The sequence below is a fragment of the Salvia miltiorrhiza genome, chromosome 4 (assembly GCF_028751815.1).
Source record: "Salvia miltiorrhiza cultivar Shanhuang (shh) chromosome 4, IMPLAD_Smil_shh, whole genome shotgun sequence".
Taxonomy (NCBI): Eukaryota; Viridiplantae; Streptophyta; class Magnoliopsida; order Lamiales; family Lamiaceae; genus Salvia; species Salvia miltiorrhiza.
This window is the reverse complement of record NC_080390.1, coordinates 53,808,795-53,835,099: the sequence shown is the minus strand read 5'-3', so window position 1 is coordinate 53,835,099 and position 26,305 is coordinate 53,808,795. Positions and strand designations below refer to the sequence as shown.

The following is a 26,305-nucleotide window of genomic DNA, read 5'->3' as shown; positions in this document are numbered from 1 at the left end:
GAATTTTAAAGTTCATATCCTATACCCATTTTTGTTGGAAAACTTCATTACTTACAAGGAGAATATTCAAACATATTCAATTATAATGTCTTTTCTTATTTAAAAAGAGAATTAGTAATAATTCAATTTTTTTCTATGTGATGACTTGAACCTCCAACTTAATAGTCCAAGGAGAAAATATTTTACTTGTTTAGTTACGCTTCGTTCTTTATTCAATTATAATGGTTGTAAGAAATTAAGTATGAAATGAAAACTAAAAATACCTTTTAATTTTATTTATTATTGTCTTAGCTAGGTTATCCGTATCCTAACAATAGTAGTAGTAAATAAAAATATAACACTTTCATCCATCTCAAAATTAAGCTGATCCACGCACAATGAGGTCAGTTCTAAGCATCATTAATTAATGTTAATTATTATTTAATTAATATAATCGAAACTTAATTAATTCTAAATAAAATATAAAATCCTAATCATAGCTTATTCTAAGGAAGAGCTCATGGTGAGAGAAAGCTTACACAAGTTTTTGTTCTCAAAATTTAGTTCACTTTGGTTTAATTATGTAAATGTGTTTATTCGTTAACACGTATATACTTCTAATATTAACCTTATTTAATCAAACGTGAGGCTCGCTATAACTCAATCAATGTAATATGTCATGTGAGGAATGTTATTACCAATTTTTGAAGTATTAAAATCAGAATAAATGTATAAAAAAAAATTAATGTAAACGTGAACTACATAAAAGTAGTGTTCATAAATAATGTTGTGTTGCATATTATTTATATATATTAATACCTATATAATCTTAATAACAAATAAATACTAAAAAATGACCTCTAGTAGACCTATAACATTAAAATAGATCAACATCGAACAGAAGATTAAAATATTTGTTGTGGAGGTAGTAATAATAGAAAAAAAAAATAGAAAAAAGGAAGAAGAAAAACTCTTGAAGGTTTCGAAAGTAAACATTACTTTAAAAAATCCGTACATGAGTTGTACTCTTTATGTTTTGGGTTCGAAAATGCCAAGGAAGGGTGGGCCCCAACAGCCGACTTGATAATGCTTCCACATATGAAATCCACTTTGTTCAAAGCTTGTGGCTTTGATATTTGCCTTTATTGCCCTCAATTTCCCTTTAATATCTAATCTGTCACTCTCAAGCCTCAACTTTCAAAATACACCCCCAAAAAATAATCATTTTTGTGACAATTGGGAAGGGATTGAGTAATTCCCTACTAGAAATACTTTGGTTATATTTAGAATTTTCAGACTAAATTACTAGTCAATATTGGGGGTTTAGAACTTTTGGTCATTTTATTAATTAACTAGAATTTTACGTGCAATGCATTGGTATCAAATTCTATAACTTTTTAGTGATTTGATATACAAAATAGTGATGGTACATTAAGGTAAATAAATGTAAAATTTTTAAAAAGTTCAAAATAATTAATTATTTTACATGTGATGTATAAATCATGAGTTAAATTTTATAATGAGGTGATTTTCTAATGAGATTTTTCTAATATGAGAACACTTGTAGCTAGAGACCACATTCAATTATAGTTAATAAATAGATAAATTTTCAGTTAAACATGCATTTCGATAGTTTCAATACAACACCACCTTTAACGATTTTACAATTGCAATACCCTCAAAAAAACTCTGATCAAATTTCCACGTACACACACTTATTATTTTTTTTATGTGCGATATGAATCATGAGTTAAATTTTATAATAAGGTGATTTTTTATTAAGATTTTTCTAATATGAGAACACTTGTAGCTAGACTACATTCAATTAGAATTAATAAATACTAGATAAATTTTCAGTTAAACATGAATTTTGATTGTTTCAATACAACACCACCTTTAACGATTTTACAATTGCAATACAATGGTGATGTTGTAACCTAGTAAATGATTACAAACTCGTTGTAATTGCAAAATGACCAAGTGAATTAACCCGTATAATATTTATTAGTGTTAGTATTTTTTTATTTTTTTTTTGTTATGGATATTTCACTTTCAAAAGTCTTCTTAAAATCATGAAAGTAGTTGCCGTATTCAATAACTTGATTTTGATTTTTAATTAATACTACCTACTTTTTTTTTTGGTCGTGGGGTTTAATTATTTTAAATTGTATTGAATTTGTCTGTTCTATATTTGGAGTTTCCGGACCATATTGTACAACGTTGACTTATACTATGGTTTTTATGAGAATGGAGAAATATTAATTTCTTGTAACATTTGTTTATTAAAAGATATAGTGCTTGTTTGCCTATCATTCACTTTATAAGCCGTTGCGTTTCTACGATTCAATTTTATCTTTTTAATAAACCAACTATTTATGGGTTTATAATAAGAAAAATTAGTAAGCTCTAGATAACCAACTCTACATTGTGTTTCTTGCTTACATGGAAAGTTAATACTTGAAATATGATGGCCTTAATCCTTTCAAAAAAAAAAAAAGGGAGCTTCTTTTCGTGAAAGTTTTATAAAAATTTGTATGAGACAAGTTTACAGATTAAAACCGGTACTTGCAAATGTACTGTATTTATGTTGAAATAATACTTCTTAGTGTTCAATTATTTAGACTATTTTTTTTCTTATGAATATTAAATTAATTGAATTTCAATAATACTCCTGACCCGAACCCGCATCCCTGACCCAAATCGTGTAAATGACACTATTCGGTTATACAAATGACACTAACACTAAAATATTATAGTGTCATTTGTATAATCGAATAGTGTCAATAATAAGAAGTGTCATTTGTATAACCGAATAATGTCAATTACAGGCAGTATTATTTGTATAACCAAATAGTGTCAATTATAAACAATGTTCATTTACAATGTTATAGTGTCATTTATACGCAGTATTATTTGTACAATCGAATAATGTTAATTACCTATGGGTAAATATCACTTTAAACCTCAAACTATTTTCGCACTATCAATTATATCCTAAACTATTGAAAATAAATTTTTAAACCTTGAACTATCAATTTGGTATCAATTGTACACTTTATCTATTTTTCACCCTTTGACTTTTAAATTAATAAGGCATATAATCACGTCATTTTACATAATGTAAGTAAAAAAAAAAATTCTAAATCCATCATGCCATCCAGTGAGCCACATTAAATTTCTGGAGCAAAAAAAAATGGACGAATGGTACAATTGATACAAAATTGATAGTTCAAGGTTTAAAAAATTATTTTCGATAATTCAGGATATAATTGATAGTGCAAAAATAGTTTGAAGTTTAAAATGATATTTACCCATTACAGATAGTGTTATTTTGATAACTGAATAGTGTCATTTTATACTATTCGGGTCAGAATGCGGGTTCGGATCTGAATGCAGGTCAGGTTTGAATGTAGATACAATCCGATTACACGGTGCAATCGATTATATCCAAGACCATTTCTTTTTAAAATAGTACAGATAGATTTCAAATACTTGGGCTAAATTAATGTTTGAGAATTGAGCTGAAGACTTAATGGCCCGATTTGTTATGTATTGTGAACGGATTGCAATTCGTTTAGGTTTATGATGGGCCAAACTAACAACAGAGCCCAATAAAAGTAAATAAGATTTGTTTTTGAAAATATTTTACTCATTCTTTTTTTTGGATGAATTAAATAAATTTACAGATCTTTTTAGTATGATTTCAGATCTTAAGTGGGTTTTAATGATTTTTGATAGGTTTTGGAGAAAAGCTTCATTTTTTGGGAAGAGTTTTTGAAATCGTAAAGCTATAAAGAGAAAGTTGCGCGCGCATGATGAGCAGTGTGCCCATACATGATCTTTTCTAGTATAAATATAACTCTAATTTTTATTACGTGTTGACCTTTTAGCCCAAATTTACAATTATTATAAATATAGCATGTCCTTAATTATTTCCATTATTCAGTTTATAATTTGAGTTAAAATTTTCAACCAATTAAATTTAGCTGGATATACTTTAACGAAGGCATCGCCAAAATCCCGATAGTTATGACTTATGGGATTAGAACAAAAACTTGTGAATTACTCCATATAATTAGGAAATTAATATGAAAAAAATAAATAAGCCAAATGAGTTAGCACTTACATGTTTCGCGCAACAAGATATTATTTGTAATGTAGCTTAGCAAATCGCAAGTTCAATGGTTGGCTTAATTACTACCTTCATAGAGCAAAGGATCAATTACCATATTGAATGTGCAAACTTTAGAACCGATCACCTACCCACCGTGGGCAGACATAATGTGCCCACCACTGATGTGGCAATCTTAATTAGAGTAAGATATATAATTTTAATTAGAGTAAGATATGTTGATTCTCTTTCCAAATTAAAATTGTCACATCAGTGATGAGCATATTATGTCTGTTCACGATGGGTAGGTGATCGGTTCCGACTGAGTTAATAATACGTGTAGCTGCTTCAAATTTACAATTTATGTACAACACTCTCTACATTAATTAGCTTAGTTGAATCCGAAGGGCTAGAGTTACTTCAAAAATATGCAGTTGGATGGCGATACCTATGAATTAGAGTCAAAGTGTGTAAATTAAGAACGAACAGGACATAAATAATCTCCTGCTTCACCCCGTGAAGAATTCCAACTCCACGCACGCTTTTAGGATCATTCTCGAAGGTTCTGATCGCTCCCTCGCACGCTTTTACGATCATTCTCGAAGGTTCTGATCGCTCCCTCTTAAGGTCTACGATTGGGAGCTGTATATCATCATCTCATATAATAATATATTCTCTCTGGACTTGCAACAAGAAATATATATGTACATTATTTTATTGTAGGGCTATTTACATGAATTATTTTGATTTTCTTTCATTTTTTTTATTTCAATTTTGTATGCTTTTTTTTTTTTGCATGGATATACTTTAATTTAATTTAATTTTATAGTGCGTCATTAAACGAAACGAATAAGTAAAATCAAACTTGGGAGGGCAATATGACCAATCAACAATTACTATTATCGCATCAATGGGGCAAACGAACAGTAACAGAAAAAACTATACCTAAAATCGGGACAAACAACATAAAACCCTAAACCTAAAAACTTTACACAGTCGGCGGAGCTGGTGAACCGGAGGGTGTTGGGGAAGCTGTCAGAGCAGTCGGCAGCGGAGGTCGAGAACCGAAGGATGGTGAGGAAGCCAGGGCCGGGCCGGTCCTGAGAAAAATGAGGCCCTGAGGGAAATTATAAAAATGGGCCCTCAATATATTAGCGCATCAATATATTGAAAAATAAGATTTCCTGAGGGAAATTATGAAAATGGGCCCTCAATATATTAGCGCATCAATATATTGAAAAATAAGATTTTTCATAACTTATAAAAAATGACTTCATCTAGCATTTTTACTTGCAAAATCATCTACGATATCTTTCAATCTATGTTATCTAAAATCTCTTAATAAAGATAATAGAATTAAAATGAAGATAAAATCATCTTATAATTGGAGGATATAAAATGAATGACCAAGATCTTGATAAAACCATTTTAACTAACAATTATTATTATCTATTTAAAAAATTCCACCAAAATATCTAGATATTTTTCTTTCAAATTTTCTATTAGTTTTAAAAGGGTTTCTGGAACTTTTAATTACTTTTTACTGATTTGCATTTCATAATATATTTTCTTGAGGCGTTAATTGACTGTAAGTCCACAAACTATTAGTGAATTTAATTTGCTATTTTTTCAACTATATAAAATTGCAATATAAATACATAAACTTTAGCTCATTCATGAATTTGCCCTGAATTTTAATTTCGTTCATACATGACAAAACTAAAGATGATATAATATATACACATTATATTAAAGTAACTTATACAAAATTTCTACTGAAATATACACAGTACTATATATATAATGAATATATAGTTTAATTTTAAAATTTGTATTTTGATAAAATTAACAAATACAAACTAGCAAAGATGAAATTTAAAATTTTCCATGATCAAGAATCATAACATTTTAAAATTTGTTTATTTTATTATGTTTTTTTTTGTATTTTTACTTTTTTTTTGTATTTTTACTATATGATAGTATTTTTATATTTATATTTTTTATTATAACAATTTAATGCAGTTACTAAGATTAAACTTATGTTTTTTCATTTTAGAACTCTTTAGCTTAAAATATAAATTTGTAGATAAAAATATATATATATATATATATATATATATATCTTAAAAATATAATTTCTAATATGATTTACATTTATTAAAATTTTAGCACGCTTTTGTATGATTTTTATATTATTATTATGGGTTAATTGTCTGTAAATCCATAACGTTTCCACATAATTGGTTTTTGCTCCTAATTTGAAAAATCTGCTTTTAAATACATAACCTTTCGTTTTTGTCTCGTTTTTGTCCGATGATCGGTTTTTTCTTATCCCGGCGCCGAAAACGACACGATGGCAGCCAGAATTGATATCGTGGCAGCCGAAAATTGACACCTAAGCATATTATGACATGTGGAATAAAATAAAATTTAAAATAAAAAAGAAAAAAAATCTGACATGGAATAACCCCTCCCAAATCCCACCCACGTCTTCTTCCCCCTCCCCCCATTTCCCCAACCCGGCGCTGCCCCTTGCCACCATCATACGCCGGCGCCCGCCGTCCTCCGCCGTTCCCTCTCCTTCCCCCACCATCCGCCCTCTGCCGCCGCCACCACCGATTGCGCACGCGGCACCCCTCCACTTCACCCCACCCCCTTGCCAATCCCTACGTCCACCGGCCTTTCCATTACCCACCTTCACCGGATCCTTCCATTTTTCCCCACCGGCCCCGAGCCCATCGGGCAATACAGAGGCCGTGGTCCTTAGAAACGCGAAATTCCAGAGGCCCACCCAACAACGGAGGAGGGTATGGATTTGAGTTTTGATTTGATTCGATTCGTCGTCGAATTTCAATCGTGAATTTCTGGAAACTTAATTTTGTTAGTTTAGGAATTTCAATCGTGGTTGTTGCAGTACGTGATGGTGGTGGTGAATGCAGGTGTGCCGATTTCATTTGGTGGGACGAGGAGTCGGATGGCGAATTGAGGCGGTGGGTTGGGGAGGGGGCAGGGGCAGCGGCGCTGCTCTTCTTGTTCTCTGCGGATGGGGAGGCGGCGGTGGCAGGGGGGAGGCGGCGGCGGGTTTGGGGAGGGAAATTAGGTTTGAGATTGGGGGTTTGGGGAAGATGATAATGATGTGGATTTTTTTTTCCACATGTCATAATATGCTTAGGTATCAATTTTCAGCTGCCACGACATCAATTCCGGCTGCCACCGTGTCGTTTCCGACGCTGGGATAAGAAAAAACCGATCATCGGACAAAAACGAGACAAAAACAAAAGGTTATGTATTTAAAAGCAGATTTTTCAAATTAGGAGCAAAAACCAATTCTGTGGAAACGTTATGGATTTACAGGCAATTAACCCTATTATTATTATTATTATTATTATTATTATTATTATTATTATTATTATTATTTTGAGTAGATTGATAAAAAAAATTAGAAAGAAAAAATTATTTTCAAAAATAGTAAGGTGATTTTTGGCAAGAAAACATAACTTACTATTTTTGAAAGTGATTGAGCTTTTATATATGTATATAGATATTGTCAAATCACTCAATCTCTTTAGGGACATTGACGATCTCAAATACGTTTTTAACAATTTTAAATTTGAGAAGCTCATTTTAGAACAGTATGTTAGTAACTAGCATTGCCAGCATAATTTTATATTTCGATTTGAACTTTGAAGTTTTAATATAATATAAATTTGACAAATTTTTTTGGAGTATTGCCTAATATTTTTAGGAAACAATGTAGTCAAATGGTCAAAATGAAGATTGAAAATCAATTTTTGGCCCCTAATTTTAAAACATCAAAATATGACCATTAATTAGGTGGTATGCCTAATTTGCCCTTTTACTCGGCCGCTGGAGTGATTGCTCGGCCGCTGGAGGCTTATGGGCGAGTTGCGCGTTCGCGGGGAAAAGCCAGCGCCCGCTGCGCGTATGGCACTTATGGCACTAATAGATTAGTGCCATAAGTGCCATACGCATCATTTTATTACTTGGTTTTATTTTGGATTTTCGTTGGCACTTATGACACTAATAGTGCCATAAGTGTCAAAAGGACCATTTTAAACACTTTTCCGTAGGGTTTAGATGTTCTATTTAGGGTTTAGATTATACATTTATGATTTCTCGATTCTATTATTGTTGTTTCTGTTGCACGTATGGCACTATTAGTGCCACAAGTGCCAAAATGACTATTTTACTTGATTTTATTTTGGATTTCTATTGGCACTTATGGCACTATTAGTGCCATAAGTGCCAACGGAAATCCAAAGTAAAATCTTGGCACTTATGACACTAATAGTGCCATAAGTGCCTAACCCGACCCGGCACGCGACCCGCGTGCCTGATCCTACCCGGCTACCCGGTCCGCCCCATTAAGGGTAACAACGTTCAAATCAATAAAAATGACCAAATTTTATGTTTTTTCAATGTGTGACCATAAATTGTGTTTTATGCTTTATTTTGGCTATTTCAAGATTTTACTCTATTTTTAGTATATATAAAGTCTATAATTAATGAGATACATTTAAAATTTTGGGCCCTCAAAATTATGTTATAAAATTATCATCAAATTAATCTATATATAATATAAAAGAGGAGTTTAACGTAAACATTTTTCCACCAAAATTTCTCTCTCTTTATTTTTCTTTTTATAGTTTTTGATTCTCTTTTAAAATCATCAACTTTAATTTATAAAAAAATATTCAGCATGGGTGTTAAATTAAAGATAATGACGATATCTTTAATTTGATGTAAAAATTATAAAAAATAAATTTAAAACCAATAAATTATTATAGTTTAAAGTCACAAAATTATTTTTTTTCTCTCTCCTCTCTCTTCTCTCCTCTATCATATCCTCTCTCATTTCTCATTTTTTAAATGTTACGGTTCTTTCATTCATTTTTCCATATTCTTTCATTTTTTCTTTTTTATGTTTTTAATATGTATTAGTAAATTGAAGAGTTTAATTTTATAGTAGCACATTTATTTAAATTTACTGAAATTGTATACATTTTATTTTTAAAAATGAATGATACATATCTCATGTTAAACCCTTTATTTTTCCACTTTCCAATTGATAAAAAATTGTATATGTTGATAGTAACTTTATTTTAAAATTTGAGCATAAACAAAATGACCACATAAATATGATTTAAATATGTATTCGAAAACTATATTAATCTGTAGTTATACTATATGTAAATAAATAGTTTTGTACATCTTAGAATACTATATGATCCATAATGATACTTATTATCATCTATACTTGCTTTTGATATTTCACAATTTATATATTTATACACATTATCAATTAAATCAGTTAATTGCTATTTCAAAAATTGAAAATTCGAATGTTTTTAGATTGATATTTTTATTGAGATTATATTGTGGATAATTTATTTTTTATTGAGATCATATATGTTTATATTTACTTATATATATACATATATATATAATATTTATTTATTTAAACTATTGTTCAATTTCGATGAAGTCGTGCATCGCACGAGCGGGCACATACTAGTTTGAAATTAATTTGAAACTCTCAAAGTATGTATGTATATAGACATGTAATAGGCGGGTGACCGCATTCGCACACAAGTTTTTGCGTTGTTTTTTAAAATGGTCGTGCCACTTGGACCCATAGCATAAACAAGAGAGAAAGAAAGGGGCAATAACGTAATTTTATCTTTCCGCGAAATGAAAAAGAAAAAAAAGAATGAGAAAATAAACGCTAAAACCCAACGCCCATCGCCCATTTCTGAATCAACTGCTGTCTGCTGCTGCAGTCGTAGACACTGAACTGTCGTACACTCGGATCCGATAACCCGTTTCCTGACCGGAGCTTTTACCCGATTCGGATTGCTGACCCGCGGTACTGACCAAGCGCTCTCTGCGAGCTGGTCGGATCCATTTAGATCCGAATATGGACGCCTTGCAGGAATCGGGTTGGGAGGAGCTCCGGAAGGAAGCTCGGAAGATCGAAGGTGATATCGATGTCAAGCTCTCCTCTTATGCTAAGCTCGGCGCTCGTTTCACCCACGGAGGTACAGTCTCTCTTCACCATCGCTCATATGTGGCGATTTTGAAATTTTTAGAAAGGATTTTTAACATGTGGTTTTCGCGATTGCTGAAAGTAATGAGAGGATACGCCTGTATTTTCTATTTGCATTTGGGGAATTGTGTCTGTGAACGAATTGATTTTGCAACTTTATCTAAGTTGTGGTGGAAGAAATTGAAAAGAAGGAAAAGAAAATCTGCGATCTGTGTTTTGGATCACCGTTGATTTTGAATTGTTCTTAATAATCCTATTTCGTTTCCGCAGCCTCTGCATGTGTCAGTTGGTGGACTCTTAGATGCTTGTTGATAGGGGATCTGTCCATTAACTTTCTTAGATGAATTTATCTGAATTTTCATTATTTTTTTCGTGTAATTTGGGATTTTGAACCTTAAGGTTTTTGGTTGCTTGATTATTTGTATATATGATAGAGTTTTGACTTAATCTTTGACAGAAAATGAAGTAATGTAACAGTGATAATGTAGGATGGAAGAATATAACGACCTTGTTCTCTTTGGCTAGAAGAGGGATAAACAGAAGTTTCCACTTAACAAAAAGTTATAGTGTGAGAAGTAATACCATTTCAATGGTTACACGTGAGCATAATGGGCCGTATTATAGCATATAGTTGTTATTGCATATTGGTGTCCGGTGTGTTTCTTTATGTTTTCTAGGCAGATCATTTCTTTTCCATTCTACAGCGACCGGAGCTAAGGAAATTATTCAACTCGTGAAACCTATTCTCTTAGGTTGTCGGCCTTTAAGAAATTTGTTGTAAACCATTGTTTACCCCCCACTATTTCCTTATCTTTTGCCTTAATGAAGGTGAAACCAGGTTAACTATCACAATATTCATAGGCAGCCTTTGGGCCTCCAATGCAGCTTGCTTGCCCTTGTTACTCAATTGTGCATTTTGGCAGCAGGCAGCTCCTTCTGATAGAAAGCTGCAGCTTGCTTGAGCCTGTTCAAAACAGAAGTTATGCTAAATAAACCTAAATTCTCAATGAACATCTTGTCATTAATAGTTCTTGGTGTTGGAAGGTATGCTAGCATCCGGTGACTAAGCTTGTCTACACTATCAGCAAGTTTTGCTTTCATCATTATTATATTGGACAGTGTGCTGATTTCCACGGTAAAATATTGAGTAAATCTTTAAGCACAACAAATGTCTGTTTCTGAATGGTTGGATATGGTTAGGAAGGTGGTGGAGCCTTGTTTGTTTTTGAAGTTTTTTTCGTTTGAATATACAATGTATATATATGTATTTCTAAATTGATATCATAGTCTTTTTTCCCTATAGGGAGTACAAATTAGCTGAAAAGCTTGTGGTTCTTATGGTTTTATGGGTCTCCAGGTAATGTGGATGCTGGTTCACCAACTCTTGGATCCAGCAGATCGTGGAAGTCTATGGAAATGGAGATTCAGTCGTTGCTAGAGAAGCTACTTGATATAAATGATTCAATGAGTCGATGTGCTGCATCTGCTGCACCTACTACTTCAGTTACTCAAAAGCTTGCTAGACACAGAGACATACTGCACGAATTTACGCAGGTAATTAACTGTGTATGGTCTTTTCATTTTTTTGATACTTATGGTATAAAATATTCATCCACTAACTAGATAAATAGTAAAAATTGATATGGTTTTTTGTCACTCAGAAATCAGAATACTTTGTTGATATGGCTCAGTCACTAGAACTTAACTCTTTGTCAAACTGGTGCTACAATCATTCTCTGCGACATTGAAATCTAGAATTCTTAAATAATTATTTCCATCATGAAGCTTTATCTTGTACAACTCCTATTGGCCAAACATGTAATTGTCATCATCTTTATGGATACTATGATGATGGTTATTAGGTAAATGGGTCTAAATATCAGCTAAGCTGCCAGTTACTTTGCTCCATTTCTTACTTCGAAATATTTTCCGGTTTTGATTCTTTTTGCTGCACAATTTCATCCAAATTCAGCTCTCTGTTTTTCTTGCACATGCAATAAACTTCTTGGTTCCTAGTTAGTTTTCTGTGCTTCCATTCTTTAATAAGTTGGGATGTCACAGGTTAGAATCTATTGCATGTGGTATGAAATTTTAAGACCAAAGCTTTCCATGAATTTTGCAGTTTATACATCTTAACAAGGCTTCGTTGAACTATGGGTCTCTGTTTCTATTAATATTTGGGCTAATACATCTGTCCTGCTGTCCACCTATACGCTATGTACTAGGAATTACTACTCAAAGTTTTTCTTTGGTGTAGACTGCATCCTAACATTTATGGGAGTTGTAGTTTCGTGCACTAGGGCTCCTTAATGGTGGAATATACTCTAGATGTTCTCAAATGTGATTATTTTTCCCTTCAATTACACACTGAAGTGGCAAAAATGCCCTTGAAAGGCATGCCTGCATCACATATGACAACATCTTGGCAGGATACTTTTGCTGCCAGGGAGATCTAGGTAATAAAATACAACTCACTGCAGGGTTAGGATGCAATCTGCTAAAAAAAAGAACAAAAAGAAGAAAAAAATTTCCATAGTAGTTCAGGTGGACAAATGAAATTAAAAGTTGGTATTTTTTCTAGCTGCAATGTTGATCAAGTAAACTAACTCAAGTGCTTTGGATATTTCTGTAGGAATTTAGGCGAATCAAGGGAAATATTAACTCAATGAAGGAACATGCTGAACTTCTTAGTTCTGTGCGGGATGATATCAGTGAATATAAGGTGAGGGCATCTGACTTTGAATATTAACAACTTGTTGGTGCCTCTTTGAACTAAAACTGAATTTATGCAGGCCTCTGGGAGCGTCTCTCCAAGAATGCAATTACTAAGGGAGAGAGCTGCTATACATGGAAGCATATCTCATGTAAGACTTAAGCTACTAACTATTCTATTTGCTTGGTAAATATTGCAAAGAAACATTTCTCTGTGATCCAGTGAGCTGGTGGCATCACTGGATTAGGTTGAAAATGCTTTAGGGTTTAAATTAATTTTTCCTATGGAAGAAACTATGAGATGTCCTTTATAAAGTGTCGCTGTAATGTTTCCACAAGCTCCAGATGTATGCATATTGGGCCAGATAGTACTCTCATTTGTCTGAGAAATGATATTGCAATAGAACTCTTATTTGAGCCAATTGAAATCTAACTCCTTGACATCAAGCAATCAAATCGTTCTGCAAAGTTCTGTTGATTCAGCTTTTCTTATTGCTAGGAAATTTTGATAATTTTGCTCAAGAGATGAAGAACATGTTTAGCTAACTGTTTTTGTCTGTCTTGGTTGACTTGGTCATTGTTGTGAACATATAATACATCATTCTGCTCAACAAGATAGTTGTAATTTCTTGTTGATTCCCGATGTTTTTCTTATCATAGTTCGGCCATGATCTGCACAAATTCTATACAGCCTGTATATGGTATTCCACCTTTGATTTGTCTAATCTTTTATCAACCTCCTACAGATTGATGACGTTATTAGTCAAGCTCAATCGACCAGAGCAGTCTTGGGCTCGCAAAGGACCCTTTTTGGAGATGTTCAGGGAAAGGTTAAGGTACTAGGAGACAAATTTCCAGTCATTCGCGGTCTAATAGGTAATTTTCTTGATACACATTTGGTTGAATATATCTTTTGTCATGAAAACCCGTTCTTGATTGTATGGTTACCTGGTCCTCACAGGTTCAATCAGAAAAAAACGATCAAGAGACACGCTCATCCTATCCGCCGTCATTGCTGCTTGTACGCTTTTTCTTATTATCTATTGGCTCTCAAAGTGAACAGATTCTTACTATGTCAAAATTGAGTGACAGAGAAGAGGACTTCCACACGGATTTGCCGTTGCATGTATATTCAGTATAAAAATTTATGGTTCTTATCCATGCTTCAAATGCTTACATTAATGGAGGAAATGCATTTCGGTTACTTACACTGCAGATGATGTAGTGTTTATTCACTATATAATAAGACAATGCCTCACATGTTACTTTTACTTAGGTTTTTTTATTGCCATCACATAGGTTGTGTTTTGGATTTTGGATTTAGATTTAAAGGCATAATTTGGTTTCAATGATTTGAATGTGGTGAGGATTTGAAGCTCCATATTTTGAATCACTCCATAATAAGGACTGCAAGGATATGTACAATTGAATAATAAAGGGTTTAAAATAGATAGCACCAAAACTCATTCCAAAAACATCTAATAGAAGATGAAGTAGTGAGGCTATGATTGTTTAAACATATAACTCATACCCTCTATTACAAAATAGTAGTATTAATTACTCGTGGTGTGAGCATTGCATGTCATGTTTGTACATGAGGGGCACTAGCATGTGTGAATGGAATGAAATTTGAAGCAAATTATCTTTGATATAACTCGAATCTCCTATTACAAAATAGTAATCCATCCGTTCACAAAAAAAAGTTTTACTTACCTCTTCTTTTGTCCATGAAAAAGAATCTCATTTTATTTTTTGAACAACAGATCATGCATTTTCTCCTATATTTACCTATAAATTATACTTTTATTCATTTTTTTAACTAATAACGCACATTTTTTTTCTACTTTTTTGTACTAACAATACCCTTATAAACTGTACCTTTATTATATTTACAATAATTTTAATAATTTTGTTAAAATCTATGTTCACCATCAAACGAAACTCTTTTTGGTGGACGGAGAGAGTATTAATTACCGGTGGAGTGAGAGTGCTACATGTCATGTTTGTACATGTGGGACAGTAGCATGTGTGAATGGAATGAAATTTGAAGCAAAACAACATATTGTGATTGGGGATTTACTGTGGTGGAATGGGCACAAGTTTGGGGGAGTGCTTTAGGTGATAATGACTAGTAATTAATAGTTACTGTTTGTTACCAAGTACAAACGACAAATGCCTACTAGGGTTTTAAATGCATGTGGGCCCAAGACCTTAATCAATTTTCACTCTTAATATCCTAGGAGTACAATATATACACATGAATTTTCATTTTTTTTATAATTGAATTGTATATATGGATGAGTGATGTTATGTAGTTACATTGTAATGTTAGATATAAAAAATTAATTAATTTATTTAATTTAATTTTAAAAAATTAACTATTTTATTGTATTGTCGTAATTGTAGTAATTTCTTTGTATTTTTTAAAAATAAAAATAGCTATAATGTAGACAATACAATAAAATAACTATTTATTTTTATTATTTAAAAAAATTAAATGAATCAACTTTTTCCCTATTAAAAATAACTAGTTACAGTCGGAATGATTGATAACAAGTTGAAATGATAAAAATAGTTTTTTTTGTTGTTTTATTTTTTAGAGAAAGTAAAAATAGGAGTTGATATGTTGAACAAATTAAAACATGTTGGAATTGAATGTGTAACTTTATGCCCATAACTGTCACGTGCCTAATGCATCACTAAACACTTTTTTGTTGGCATTTGATAAGGGATGGGAGAGATATAAATGATGTATAAGTCTCTCTCTATATATATTAAGCTCACACTTTAATCAATTGGTATATAGAGTAGCATGCCCTTGGGCCCAAACTAGCTACATTAAATACTATGGGTGCATTCTCTTCTATGAAAAATAGTGAAATACATACATATATATATATATATATATATCTTCTTCTTCTTTCATTCTTTTTGCACGTTCTCTTAATTGATTTTTTTTCCCTCCGGCCCATTTTTATTGTCTTTTCACTCCAATTTATGATAATATTGTCACAATTGTTACATGTGTGATAAAAATCTCTCTCTATATTTCTCGTTATCTCCTTTCCTTCTCTCTCTCTCTTCATAATAGGAAAAATGAGATAAAAAGAGTAGGGGCCATTAAAATGTGATACTCGCTCCGTCCCACGAATCTTGACACGTATTACTTTTTGGGCCGTTCCACGAATTTTGACACATTTCCAAATAAAGTAATAATTAGTCCAAAAATAAAGGATCTTAATTACATTATCTCTCCTACTTTTTCACTTTATTACCTTCTCTCTCCTATTTTATCACTTTTATACTCTGTTACCTACACACTTAAAACACTAATCTACAACTCCTTAATTCCCGTGGCGAAACCAAACATGTCAAGATTCGTGGGAAAGAGGGAGTAATTTTTTTCTTTTTCTTTCTTTTTCTGATGATAAACTTACACAAAAAAAAACACACTATATTTAATCTCTCACTCTCTCTCTCTCTCCCTCTCTCTCTCACAGTGTGGGATTGCCATATTACACAGTACCATGGGATTGAATGTGTGTAGCTGAAATTTGTATTTATCCAAAATAAACACATTGGAGTCCAGTATTGATTTAAATGCTATTTCATGTAATTTATATCCACCCTACTCTAGATATGTATGGACTATAAAGAAAGGACTTGGTATACATGTAGCAATTAGCATACATGCAAAAATATGAAAAACATTATTTAGTGCTGTGCTGACACCACTCTTCTGCGGATCCCCATTTATAATTCAGGATCTCGATCCCAAAATGATGCCTCTCTCTCTCATATACGTATATATATGTGTGTATGGAATCTGTATGTATAGGTTTTAAAGTGAAAGGTACTTGTCGACCTAAATATGTAGGCAGGAACTAGGCTCCTCTCTCTCTATCATATATATATATATATATATATATATATATATATATATATGTGTGTGTGTGTGTGTGGAGTGTGGTAGTAGTACGTATGTACTCTCTCTAATGGCTAGGGCTACATGGATGATGCATGTATATGTACAGAGAAAAGATAAGCCTACTAATGAGCTTGAGATGCTAAAAACATGCTTCATTCATTAACTACACTTCCATCTTTATCGATGTGTTTGCAGTAATTCAAATCACAAAATAAAGAAAAATCCCACTCTACTACTAAAATATGACTCGTGTTCTGATTCAAGCTGCTAATTAAGTTGGATCCTAGCTCTGTTACCTTTTTTTTAGACACGGAAATTAAGAAAAATGTATTTTGTTTGTAGATGAAAAAGTAAAAATATGTTTAAAGGGTAAAATCTTTACCAAAAAAGGAAAGAGTTTCACTTACAACGGGACACCTTAAATAGAAAGAGTCTCAGATACAGTGGGACGGAGGGAGTATCATGAGTCGAGAAAATTTTAAAATCTTGTTTATATAGATAATTACGATTAATTAGGAAGTTTTCATAACCAAAATTTGATTTATTAAAGTTGAATTTCCTTAGCAATATTGCCATGTATGTTGCGATCATTCATAAATGCAATAAGCAGAAGTTGCACGATGATGATCGTATCTGATCTAGCTTGTTTAAAAGTGTCAGTGAAAATGTATTTGTTAAATTCGTAGACACAATTAAAGTTATTTGAAGTCGCAGCAGTCTCTCTTTCTGCAAAGCTTATGTTTTTCTATGCCTTAGTCATGATACATATATTTAGAGAGAGAAGCACTTTTGCATTTTTTGAATCCAATTTTAAATTTTTGTTTGATTTTGAAAATAACGACATACTTATTTCGAATTCGGATTTTGTCTTTGTTTTGTAATTTATTTTATTAATAAAATGAAATTTTATTTAAGTTAAATATTAAATATAAATTAATATATATGGAGAAAGTTGTCATGATGGTGGGCTTATTAAAAGTTAAGTTTGGGGAAACATTTTCTTAAAAAAACTCATACGTTAACGACAAATTAAGATTATTCGAATTCCTTACAAATTAGTTTGAATTAGAGAAATTGTTGAAGTGATCACAAACATATTCCTCAGTGGGAAGCAAAACATACATACATAAAAACTTAATTTTTAACGTGGTTAGTCTATAGAGGTATTATTTTTACATTTAATTTTTAATTAATCAAAAATAACTAATTTCTATTTCTATTTTTATTTTTTTTGGGGGGGGGGGGGGGGGGGGGGGAGCTAAAAAAACAATTCCAGTGATAATTTTATTTATTTATTTAGCAGAAATTGGAGTGAATGAATTAGAGCAATTGGAGTTGCAGAAAATAATGCTAAGGACAAAAGGCTGTACATTAATGAAAAGATATCTATGTCTTCAGCTTTCACTGACAATTACGTATCTGTGTGTGTCTGATCGATCAGTCAAATCACGGCTAAAAATAAAATAAGAAAATGTATATTTTTAAATTAAATCCCCTTAATTTCAATTGCTTTGTGTTATTTACGGCCGCTTCATTCTTGTGAGCATTAATTTCTATTTTATGTATTTTACTTTTAAGAAAAATAGAATCACTAATTTAAAAGTTAATTAGAAATAGAAAGTACACATATAGTACATGTTACTATCTAGAGTATGAATGTAGATAATTAAGAACTATATATCTTAAACAAAAATACAGGTATTTATATATATATATATATATATATATATATATATATATAATGATACATAAAAGTGCTTTAATTGTTTTACATATTTGTCGGTGGTGGAAAGATAATAAATTCATGATAATGTCGATGATGGAATTATGTTCACCTCATTGACTTGTATCAAAGAGCTGTTTTAACCGTCCCCTTGGGATGGCCTAGTGGTTAGGGTGGTTGCCTGTTGTCCAAAAGGTCACAGGTTCGAGTACTCTCGGCCACAATAACCATTAGGTGGGGTGTGTGTGTGGTTTGTATTATTTATAATGTAATTTCATAAAAAAAAGAGCTCTTTTAACCTATCCTATCGAATCGAATAATAATATGCTTAAATTTGATTTATTTAGCATTAAGTCAAATTTTGAAATTTTGTTTATCGAATATTTTGAAATTCACGAACTTAATTGAGCTTATTTAATATAATTATTATTAATTTAAATATATAAACATAAGTTGTACCAATTAATAATTTATATTTTTCAAGCTGAATCACTTAACAAATTTGTTCAATAACTAATGAGCCGAATATTACCAAGCTCAAATATGATTTGTTTATTTATCGAACTTCTCTAAAACGAATTCGGGCGAACTTTTTTTGAGCGGAGCTCCGAATAATTTGCGAGCAACTTTGTTTACAACCCTACTTGTATCAAACATCAATGATTAATTAGCACTAATTAGCATTTACATCCCGTGCAATGTACGTACGAAGAGTATTTTTATAATTTTATATCTATATTAAAAAGTTAATTTTTAACTGAATATTGAAAAAATAATAAAGAAGAATTCACAATACTATTTTAATATCATTATTAAAATCTGTCTCCATCTTTAGACCGAACTTATTTTCATGGACAGTGGAAATACTTGTTTTTTTATAGATCACACAAGATTAAAGATACAAATTTATTTTGAATCAAAAGGGAGCTAAGTTTCAATTAATACTATCCTTCCTCTACACATATACATGTATATCGACAAGCATAAGTGTACAAACACACATATACATTACTCCATATTTTATTAAGAATGAAAATACTCCCTCTGTCCCATGAAGCAATATCAAGTTTCATTTTTGGTCTGTCTCACGAAACAAGACCAGTTTCTAAAAGTAGCAAAAAATTTACTCTTTATTCACATTTTCACTTTTTCACATATCGCACTTACACATAAAATATCAATTTTCTAATTCTCGTGTCGAAAAGAACTTGGTCTTGCTTCATGGGACGGATGAAGTAATTATATATGCATATAGTATAGTAGAATAGTAAATTGGGAAGTGAGAAAAGAGGGGTGCATGTGTACAAGGCCATGCTCTTAACTGCGAAAACAACAAGTGAATAAGGGAAAGCTAATGAGCCCATGCACACGTCCTTTTCTCACTTTCCTCTCCCCCCACCTATGCCGCATCTCTCTCTCACACACACACACATTGGGAATGGTGACCATATTATTTTAATCTACTAGCTAGCATTAAACATAACAATTTATTACACTAAATAGTAGTAGTAACATTTTTTAAGATAAAGATATAAAAGTTACGATAATATTAATAATGGAAATTCTCAAGTAGTAACATATTTGAAGACTAAATGCCTCTCTTTCTGAGCTAACAAACAAACATTATCAACATTGTCATAAAATAACTGATAAAACTAAAAGAAATGCCTTAGATCGAATGACAACTTTTTCTTGAAGCTAAGTATATAAAAAAAAGGATATCCTTCGCTACCTACTCAAAAAATCCCTTCTATACTACTCAACACAAGAAAAATTCCCATCAAGAAAAAGATTGAATCGATCTAACAAAAAAACATTATCAATATTGTAATAAATTAGTGATAAAATTAAAAGAAACAACTTATATGGAGTATATTGGATGGCATATGTTGTTGACTGATTGGCACAATTGGATGCATGAATTATATTGTTAGCTTTTGTCTCGGATCGCTATGAATAATATTAAAATAATTATAACAAATAAATGTAATTTGACAACCAATCTAGAAAATACTTTCATAGAGAAAGATTAGATTCAATTATTTTATTAGAATATCGGTTCATTATTCAAAATATAACTAATTTATATTTTAATCAGACATACATTAATTTATTGTAAAAATCTAATTATCCAATATATTATTTGATCCAACTAACATAAGGCTGGGTTAGTACTTCCAAAGCACGGTGGAGATAAACCAATATGTCATTTAATAAAACTTATAGACAGCAAACAAATGAATTGATTGTCAAATAAAATATATAATCTGTGTCAAATAAAAATCTAGTTCATATATCCACGAGACCAAAAATTAATTGTCAAATAAAAGCACTCATTAAAACTCAGTAGATATTTTACTCAATCTCCTATTCAATTTTCAGATTAATTATTGATTTATGGACACCTTTCATGGACACAGGTACTTACTCCGTCTCACTAAATATGACTATTTTTGGCACATATTTTAATAAAAATGTATAAATTGAATAAAAATGATAGGATTCACAAATTTTCAAGAGTTAAATATTCGTAACTTCTAGGATACACAACTCTCCACTCAACATATTATCTAGCAAATATTTTTAAAACATCATCTATCAAGTGATATATTTATCATGGATGGAGGGAGTATAATCTAAGATTCTAATATTGATCAAGCTGGTGATGATTCAACACAACTAGAACGCAAAAGGAAACATTAAAAGCGCCAACAACTTTTCTCAAATTTTTATTGCAATTGGAGAATCCAACACCTTAATTTATCTAATAAAGTAAAAAATATCTCAGTAAAAAATATCACACGTTATCTCATACCACGTAATAAACGAACTCTTAGTAACAAATACTAATTGTGGTGTCTTAAAATTCAATTTCCATGAGCACCTTCATCTTCTTGTCCGTGCTAGGATTATCCATCATTTCAAATAAATTAAAAAATTAAAGTAATTACAATAAATACACATATAAATAGTAGCAATTAATACATGGAATTGTGAAAAAAAAAAACAGCAAATCGTAAAATGTCAACCAAAATTAGTTTTTGAAATTTTCAATTCATTACTTTTTATTCAATTTGAGAATTAGTAATAAACAAATAGAAAAAAATGTCTATAATAAGAATTTCTTTTACAAAAAAAAAAATTAGAATCATAAAATTCCAATAGCAACTTAAATTAGAAATATTCCAATATCTTTCTTTCCATAAATTTTTCTTAGAAATCGAAAGGGAAACTAAATATTGTTGAATTCTTTCTAATTAGTTGCCGTACGGTAACTTTCCCAGAGATAAAAAGTTGGAATCACTAATTTAGACAGCATATTCCCATTCGATTAGTCCGTTTGAATCACTCATCTTTTGGTATTATTAGTGTATGAAGATGAACAATAATGTGAGCTTCACTAGAGATGTAAGGTTTAATTAATCATACCAAGTAATAGTTTGGATTCGATGACTGACATATTGTTGACACAACAAATAGACAAAAAAAAATTCTGAATAATCAAATGAAGCACACATCTCACGATTTATCAAGATTTCTCGACAAAATAATGGGACCCTGAAGATAGGATTAATTAATTAACAAAAAAAAAAAAAAAAAACCCCAAAAAAGAAAGAATATGAGAAGAGGAGAAGGAAAGTGGTTAAACTGTCAAAAACCCAAAACACAAACACAAACACAACACCACGCTCTATACATACCTCGACTAGTCAATCAATCAATCAATCAAATCAAATCAATCTCACTGAATTCCATTCAAAAGAAAAGAAAAGAAAGAAATCCCACTTTTTTTTTTTCTTTTCTTTTGTTTATCAAAAAAAGGAAAAAGGAAAAAATGTCATCTTCATCTGCTTTTGCTCCGGACCACCACCTCCTCTCTCCTTCCGGGCAGCTCTGTTACGTCCATTGCAAATTTTGCGACACTGTCCTCGCCGTATGTCTCTCTCTCTCTCACCTCATTTTGTTTCCATTTTTGTTGAAAATGGATGTATATATATGTGTGTAGGTGGGAGTTCCTTGCACCAGCTTGTTCAAGACAGTGACGGTGCGATGCGGCCATTGTTCCAACCTTCTCTCCGTCAACATGCGCGGCTCGCTCCTCCCTTCCCCCAATCATCTCGCCCACTCCCTTTTCTCTCCTCACAATCTTCTGGTAAATTAGGGTTTCTTCTTCTTCTTCTTCTTCTTCTTCTTCTTCTTCTTGTGTTTAGGGTTTTATGTTGTCGTGGTTTTGACACGCGCCGCTACTGCAGGAGGAGATTCGCAACGCGCCGTCGAATTTGGTGATGAATCCGAACGATCCTTCTTTCTTACCTAGGGAGATGGATGAGCTTCCTAAGCCCCCAGCTGCTAAAAGACGTGAGATTAATTATATTCAATTATTCATCTCTCTCTTAAACTCCCTTACCTCATTTCGTAATTCTTCAATCCACACACACAAACACACATTATGTGTATGTAAGGAGAGGTTCAAACGAGAACGCAGAATCATTCTCAACCTTTAGATCATGGAAGATCTATGGTGGATGCATCGTTTTAATAAATGAAAGCATCACCTAGGGTTCGAATTATGGGTGGAGCGATTTAATGACAGAGTGAATGTGGTAACTTGAGCTTGTTCTCTTTCATTTTTCCACTTTTGTTAGCTTGATTTGGCTTCTTTGTTTCATGATGTCAAAAACTCACACAAACATTGTTCATAAACTAGTTCCTTCTTCTCTACAAGATTTTCGAAAAACCCTAAAATGTATATATGTCCATTTTTATTAGGTTTAATTTAATTTTGTTCATACATTTTTTTAGTTTTTGCCTCTTTAAAAATAGTTTTAATTAGATAAAATTAATTAAGATGCTCCCTCGGGATTCATGACGCCTTGGAAACCGTGAAGCTAGCCCCAAAGAGAGATGAAAATCATTATATAATGATGAAGTTGTGATGAGAGAAAAAGACAGAGAGATAATGAATGCAGAGATTATAAAGTGAAAAGTCAGCACAGTGATTTTAATGTCTGTTTCTTGTTTTATTGTTTGTTTTTCTTTCTCCCACAGCCCCAGAGAAAAGACAGAGAGTGCCCTCTGCTTACAATCGCTTCATCAAGTAAGTAATTCTACTTTATTTATTGTTATGAGATTTAAAACAAAAGGCTTTGGCTTTACCAAATTTATGAACTCCCTTCATCCTATTAATGAGATAGGATACTGTTTAATTTGCAGCTTTTCACACATCTCATTTAATGAGATTATTCTGTAATCTATGGAAAAATACTGTACAAATTCACAAAATTTGTCATTATTATTTGCAGAGATGAGATCCAACGCATCAAAGCTGGAAACCCTGATATCAGTCACAGGGAGGCCTTCAGCGCAGCTGCAAAAAATGTAAGATGATAGTAAAAGTTAATTTTATTTCATTTAAAAAAAATAAAATAATGATGAAAGTTAATTTGATTTCATTTTTGTTTTGTTGCAAGCAGTGGGCCCACTTCCCACACATCCACTTCGGCCTCATGCCTGATCAACCCGTGAAGAAGCCAAATGTGTGCCAACAGGTAACCCTATCTCTAAAGAAAACCCTAGATTTTCACACACTTGGACGTGAAAAAACCCTAATTTTCGATCATGAATAATTTTTTTGATTGATAGGAAGGGGACGAAATCCTGATGAAAGATGGGTTTCTTGCTTCTGCCAACATCGGCGTGTCGCCCTACTAGCTAGCTAGCCCGGTTGCAGTCGATCGTCGTCGTCGTCGTCGTCTTCCTTCCTCGTAGGTTAATTATATGGTCTATTTTAGGTTCTATGATTAGGGTTTTTCTGATGGTGTTGTTATGCCGTGTTAAGTTGGGAAAGACTGTTTGAACATTTTCGGATAGGTTTATGAGCTTTTAATTCAGGATTTTGATGTGCATGGGGCTGCTTAATTGTAGTTACTTCTAACTACAAATCTCTTAAACCCATCTGAAAATGAAGCTTGCTTTGGTTTTTTCTACTCTATTTGTGGCCCTATATATGCTATGTGATTCTGTGTTAAAACCCTTAATTAATTTTTTTATTAAAAAAAAAAACCCTTGATTAATTTTATGCAACGGGAGGGGATGCTTGATTCAATTTGTATAGGGAGATGTGGGGACTTGAAAGTAAATTGTCTCGATTTAATTTGGGTAGGGTATGGACCCAAATTAATACTTACACATGCAAATTCGTGTATGATGGGTCAAGATTTAATTTGGGTCGGGTCACATATTCGGATTCAAGTTCATATTTATTAATGTATTTGTAATTTAATTCGCTAATAATGTTAGCATTGTTTGGATCTTTATTGTGCTCGAATTTTGCACCTGTCTAATTGTTCACACAAGATGTTTCATATGTTGGAGCATATGATCTTAATTAGTTATTTAGTTTGATAAGGGATAGTGTGTTTTTGATAATATATACATGCTGGAAATCCTTGAATCCATCCAAACAATGGGTATTTTAGTATGCAGAGCTCCTAGAGTTAATTAAGAGGGTACTGAATTAGGTAGAGCTATTTTAGATAATTAATAAGTTTCAATAATATTTTAAAAGCTTATATGTTGTCAATGTATTTGAATAATTGAGATTATAAATCTAAAAGAGAGAGAAAATTGAAAGATTATATATATTGAAAATAACAAATCATATGAATTGTAAATTGATAACTTGTACGTATAAGATCATAAGATTGGGTTGATAAATGCGATTTATGAAATTAGCTATAATTATTTTGTAAATTGATAACTTGTACGTGTGAGCTGGTTTTACATTCTTATAGCTATTGTTTTTTTTAGACTTTCTTATAGCTAATTTCAATTGTTCAGATTCAAGTATTTTTCTTTTTAGTCATGATTGATAGATAACCTGCATATATATGGGTTTGGTTTGAGCGATAAGACACTATATATTAATAAAACAATTCAACTTAATAAAAAATATTTAGTTTTCATAATTCAGCTCGTGATAGATAATTCGGCCCACATTCCTAATCTCCCAATCAGGTGATTATTTATCATCCCAAAATTAGATAAATTATTTAATCGTCCTGCAATCATATTAATCTTATCAATTTTATCTATCTCGTTCATCAAATAAAATTCCCTCCTCAAGTTTCGTATAAATTAATGGTAAGAAATAAACTTGTATTTATTGGCGTTTCAATCAATTACTATTTCCCCTTCAAAAAAAATAAAAAAAAATCAATTACTATTTCTTTATGGATATGCGCCACCAATAAGAGAAAATCACTATTAGAGATCAAACCTTCTCTTACGAAACTAGACTATTTCCCCGAAAAGAGGGAGGAATAAATAAAATGAAGGAAACACAAAATAAACTATTACTAAATGGAGGATATGGGATGGTAGTAAAATGTTTTTTGTTTGTTGTTTTGTATGGGAGAAACTAGAAAGTGAATTTCGATTGAGTATCTTTTTTCATTTTCTTTTTTTTGAAAAGGTGGATATATTGAATTTCTTTTAGATATTTCTTATTAATTATAGATTGTACAAAGTATCGATTAAGAAAGTGTTGATGGGATATAGTATTGAATTAAGATTATGACATTTTCTTTAGAGCATTCGTAACGGGGGCTCGTCAGCCTGTGCACATTCCTAATTAATGACACTTGAAAGTAGGACTTTTTATAATTAGGTAGCATTTTATTATGAAAAAATGAGAGATAAAAAAAATTAAGATTTTTTTACATATTCCTACTTTTTATGTTCCATGTTCTATAAGGATCACATAGCACTCAATAAGGCATGACA

The 26,305-nt window shown here is 31.7% G+C and overlaps 3 protein-coding genes across 3 annotated transcripts; all 3 read left to right on the top strand.

Annotated features, from left to right (window-relative positions):
* The first annotated feature begins 6,501 nt into the window (after window positions 1-6,501).
* LOC131023621 (uncharacterized) lies at window positions 6,502-7,448 on the top strand. Its single transcript, XM_057953163.1, has 2 exons — window positions 6,502-6,897; window positions 7,030-7,448. Exons 1-2 carry the CDS (start codon window positions 6,502-6,504, stop codon window positions 7,327-7,329), a joined length of 696 nt encoding a protein of 231 aa, XP_057809146.1. The 3' UTR covers window positions 7,330-7,448.
* Window positions 7,449-9,696: 2,248 nt separating this feature from the next.
* Window positions 9,697-14,140, top strand: LOC131020635 (Golgi SNAP receptor complex member 1-2). The gene is made up of 6 exons (XM_057949578.1): window positions 9,697-10,149; window positions 11,515-11,711; window positions 12,790-12,879; window positions 12,950-13,021; window positions 13,616-13,745; window positions 13,831-14,140. The coding sequence occupies exons 1-6, from the start codon at window positions 10,029-10,031 to the stop codon at window positions 13,926-13,928; spliced, it is 708 nt and encodes a 235-aa protein (XP_057805561.1). The 5' UTR covers window positions 9,697-10,028; the 3' UTR covers window positions 13,929-14,140.
* Window positions 14,141-22,182: 8,042 nt separating this feature from the next.
* LOC131020634 (axial regulator YABBY 1-like) lies at window positions 22,183-24,507 on the top strand. Its single transcript, XM_057949576.1, has 7 exons — window positions 22,183-22,454; window positions 22,527-22,673; window positions 22,774-22,879; window positions 23,570-23,618; window positions 23,824-23,899; window positions 23,995-24,069; window positions 24,164-24,507. Exons 1-7 carry the CDS (start codon window positions 22,356-22,358, stop codon window positions 24,230-24,232), a joined length of 621 nt encoding a protein of 206 aa, XP_057805559.1. The 5' UTR covers window positions 22,183-22,355; the 3' UTR covers window positions 24,233-24,507.
* Window positions 24,508-26,305: the final 1,798 nt, after the last annotated feature.

Coding starts and splice junctions, on each gene's coding strand:
- LOC131023621 (XM_057953163.1), top strand. CDS start 6,502: ATGTGGAATAAAATAAAATTTAAAATAAAAAAGAAAAAAAATCTGACA. Junction 6,898..7,029: donor CCACCCAACAACGGAGGAGG/GTATGGATTTGA, acceptor TGGTGAATGCAG/GTGTGCCGATTTCATTTGGT.
- LOC131020635 (XM_057949578.1), top strand. CDS start 10,029: ATGGACGCCTTGCAGGAATCGGGTTGGGAGGAGCTCCGGAAGGAAGCT. Junction 11,712..12,789: donor TACTGCACGAATTTACGCAG/GTAATTAACTGT, acceptor ATATTTCTGTAG/GAATTTAGGCGAATCAAGGG. Junction 13,746..13,830: donor AGTCATTCGCGGTCTAATAG/GTAATTTTCTTG, acceptor TGGTCCTCACAG/GTTCAATCAGAAAAAAACGA.
- LOC131020634 (XM_057949576.1), top strand. CDS start 22,356: ATGTCATCTTCATCTGCTTTTGCTCCGGACCACCACCTCCTCTCTCCT. Junction 22,674..22,773: donor TCTCTCCTCACAATCTTCTG/GTAAATTAGGGT, acceptor CCGCTACTGCAG/GAGGAGATTCGCAACGCGCC. Junction 24,070..24,163: donor AGCCAAATGTGTGCCAACAG/GTAACCCTATCT, acceptor TTTGATTGATAG/GAAGGGGACGAAATCCTGAT.